This window comes from Priapulus caudatus, unplaced genomic scaffold (genome assembly GCF_000485595.1).
Source record: "Priapulus caudatus unplaced genomic scaffold, Priapulus_caudatus-5.0.1 Scaffold671, whole genome shotgun sequence".
Taxonomy (NCBI): domain Eukaryota; kingdom Metazoa; phylum Priapulida; class Priapulimorpha; order Priapulimorphida; family Priapulidae; genus Priapulus; species Priapulus caudatus.
In genome coordinates this window covers 276417-279328 of record NW_014577732.1, presented here as the reverse complement: position 1 = coordinate 279328, position 2912 = coordinate 276417, and the positions used below count along the sequence as shown (strand labels likewise).

Here is a 2912-nt window from a genome sequence, read left to right as displayed (position 1 = left end):
GGGGTGCATATGATATAAGGCAAGGTCACATATATGATAGAGATGCCAGATAATGTATTAATTGTTTATATATACAAAAAGAAGCGCTCAGAAAATGATTAGATACTATATATAATGCTAATGAAGTAAGCTGTGTTCAAATGCTGCACTTTCGCCTTACTACTGTCATCAAAAATTAAAAATCAAAATACTAACTCGTTCGTACACTCAGGATAGCCACAATGCTATAGCACTATTTTTAAAGTGGGCGGAGCTCCGGGGAAATGCAGCGAATGGCGATTCTTAAACAGCATATGATTTGAAAGAGGTAATTGGGCGCACAATCCGCATACTATTTCGTATCACTATTTTATCAAATTTTCCATTAAATAATGGTCCGATTTTTATTGGATTTATTATGTTTGGAACTTTTTATGTTTGGAACTTATAGTGAAAACGCCTAAGACCACACGGAAATTGAACCACGGCGAAATCAAAAGCTTCGCTCTTGCCCCCCATCTATACGACCCCCCATCTAAGTCGCGAGTTCCTCCCACGTCCCGAATGTCTGCCCTCTGTGTCCCCCGCTAAAATTCCGGACTGTTCGCTGGCAGCTATGCACCGCACGGCAGCTATGCAGCTATGCAGCTATGCAGCTATGCAGCTATGCAGCTATGCAGCTATGCAGCTATGGCAGCTATGCAGCTATGCATGGCAGCTATGTTCGCTGGCAGCTTCGCATGCACCGACCTATGCATTCGGCGCACGGATTCATAGCTGCCAGCGCTGCATACTTTCGTAGGACGTTCCCGCGGTCGTGTGCGCCTTGCCGCGGAACTGCGCGCAAGATCCGCACTCAGCGGTTAAGATCAACACCTCCTTTCGGCAACACTTCTCTGGTATCCCGTCTCATCTGGATATCATGATGAATAGATGTATGGAATGTGACTATAAATATGTGGCCTATACATGCGTTCACGAGATTAGTTAGTCGTTGTCAGAATGTGTAATGATCACGATCATGAAGCTATTTATTGCTTTCGAATTTACACAACACACACGCTAATTTAATTAGAATTAATATTTTTATACATTTAAGCTTTTTATTGCTTTCAAATTTTACGAATTTTACAAATTTTGAATTTCTGTGAGCAACGAAAACCATAACTGCTGCAAGCAGTATCTTTCCAGGAACGCCTGCACCGCGAGCAATTGTGTAACAACCCTCGAATTCTTGTCGTAATCTTATTAATTTTGTTGCATGTATGTAATTCAAATACAAATACATGTACTGTAGCCTCTGCGCCTGGTTTTCCCAACAGGAGGCGTCGCAAACGCTGGACAGGTGGCGCTCTCTGAACGTGGCGCGCGCCTCGCTCGTCATACTCGGCTGGCTCGTCGTCAGTCTACGACCGGGAACGGACGTCCTCGCTAAGCACCTCGGCGGCGCGACGGCAAGCGTCGGGCGGAGCCGGGACAGCGCACAGCAGACGAACGCCTTCAGGAGCGGCTCCGCGTAACGTCGGCGACGACGACAGCGGCGAATTCTGTAGTGCATTTTGCGTCACTGTTGCATCGTGCCATGCGGTGCCGCCACGTGGCGAAAAATGTAAATTTGTGGTGTAGTAACGCGTCACGTATCCGCATGGTGAGATGATGCTTTGCAGAGTGTGATGTCAGAGTGAAGTGAGAGTTTTGTTCAATTTCCGTCCGATTCGTGCGCGATTAAATTACCTGTAAATTATAACTTTTGTAAGTAATGTTTGCCAGATTATGCTCCATGTATATAGAAATTATAATCTAGTTTGTGTACTCAATGCTCTTTTTTATTATATATTTTTGTATATAGATTGACGGTCTGCAGACCTATTTCCGTAGCAGATGTGTAGTTAAGTCATAGTGTTTTAAGTTACACTCTTACACATTGTGTGAGTTTCTTTTTAACGATGTATGTTTATTACATTATTTACATTATGTACTTATTGGTAGAGTAACCAAATATGTATTATTTCAACAAAGTATTTTCAACCATAGATACAGATTACAGAATATGTGGAAATTTGGGATAACAGTGAAATAAGCTTTTTGAAATAAGACATTTGAATAAATTATTTTTATCATACACAGCTAGTGAGTTCGGTTTTCACTAATTTAATTGTATAGTTTTAACAAAATATAAAGAACAACGGTGTCTAAATCCCGTACATTAGCAGCTACCAGGGTTGGCTGACCAGATGACCGTATGGTCTTTTCGCCATCCCTTCACTGCACGTCATGTATATTTTGTAAAAAAATTCTTGTATCTTATCATATTGGAAGTGATAAAATAAATTTATCTTATCTTTATCTTACCGGTCGTGTAGTTATGTACCCCCATATGACTGGAGCCCGGTTGTCCAGTGTGACGTAACTAACTGATAAATGAACTGATGCATAGCCTCGTTTTCAACGCAAGCCGCCATTGCTGAGAGAATCTGCCCGTTTCGACTTTAGTGATAGGTTCAATCTGAAACATTTCAGGTATGTTATCTGTCCTTCGGCTGTGCGATAGAAGTAAACATTGTCAAAGAAGCATAATGTATTTCACGATTAGGCAGTACCTATTGATTAACCTTGTCATTTATGAGTTTGTTATTGAATACGAATTGCTTCTCCAAGTTCTAATCGTGTTTGTGTTTACCCGGCCAATGTCACACAGACAGTTACGCTAGTACTAGTAGTACTAGTAGTGGCTAGTGCCTCGCTCGTATCGACTATTGGTGCGATTCACTCGCCGATTAGATTACTGGGTCACGCAAATACTGCTTTCCATCCCGATGTTTTTTTGAATCATTAATACTAACAGATTAGTAATATTGTCATGAATCACAATAACTTGTCTAGACGTTCCGCAGCAGATATCCGCGCGAAGCGCGAACAGCGCCACCTGTGGC

General features: G+C 41.9%; 2 protein-coding genes across 2 annotated transcripts in view; both read left to right on the top strand.

The window, feature by feature from the left end:
- Window positions 1-2105, top strand: part of LOC106812655 (transmembrane protein 237-like) — a 6527-nt gene extending 4422 nt beyond the window's left edge. Inside the window, exon 6 of the mRNA XM_014816576.1 lies at window positions 1302-2105. Coding sequence (XP_014672062.1) covers window positions 1302-1338 — 37 coding nt within the window. The 3' untranslated portion in view covers window positions 1339-2105. The remainder of the gene's footprint in view (window positions 1-1301) is intronic.
- Window positions 2106-2415: 310 nt separating this feature from the next.
- Window positions 2416-2912, top strand: part of LOC106812666 (NADH-ubiquinone oxidoreductase 75 kDa subunit, mitochondrial-like) — a 27094-nt gene continuing 26597 nt past the window's right edge. Inside the window, exon 1 of the mRNA XM_014816595.1 lies at window positions 2416-2499. The gene's annotated coding sequence lies outside the window, so the exon portion shown is untranslated. The remainder of the gene's footprint in view (window positions 2500-2912) is intronic.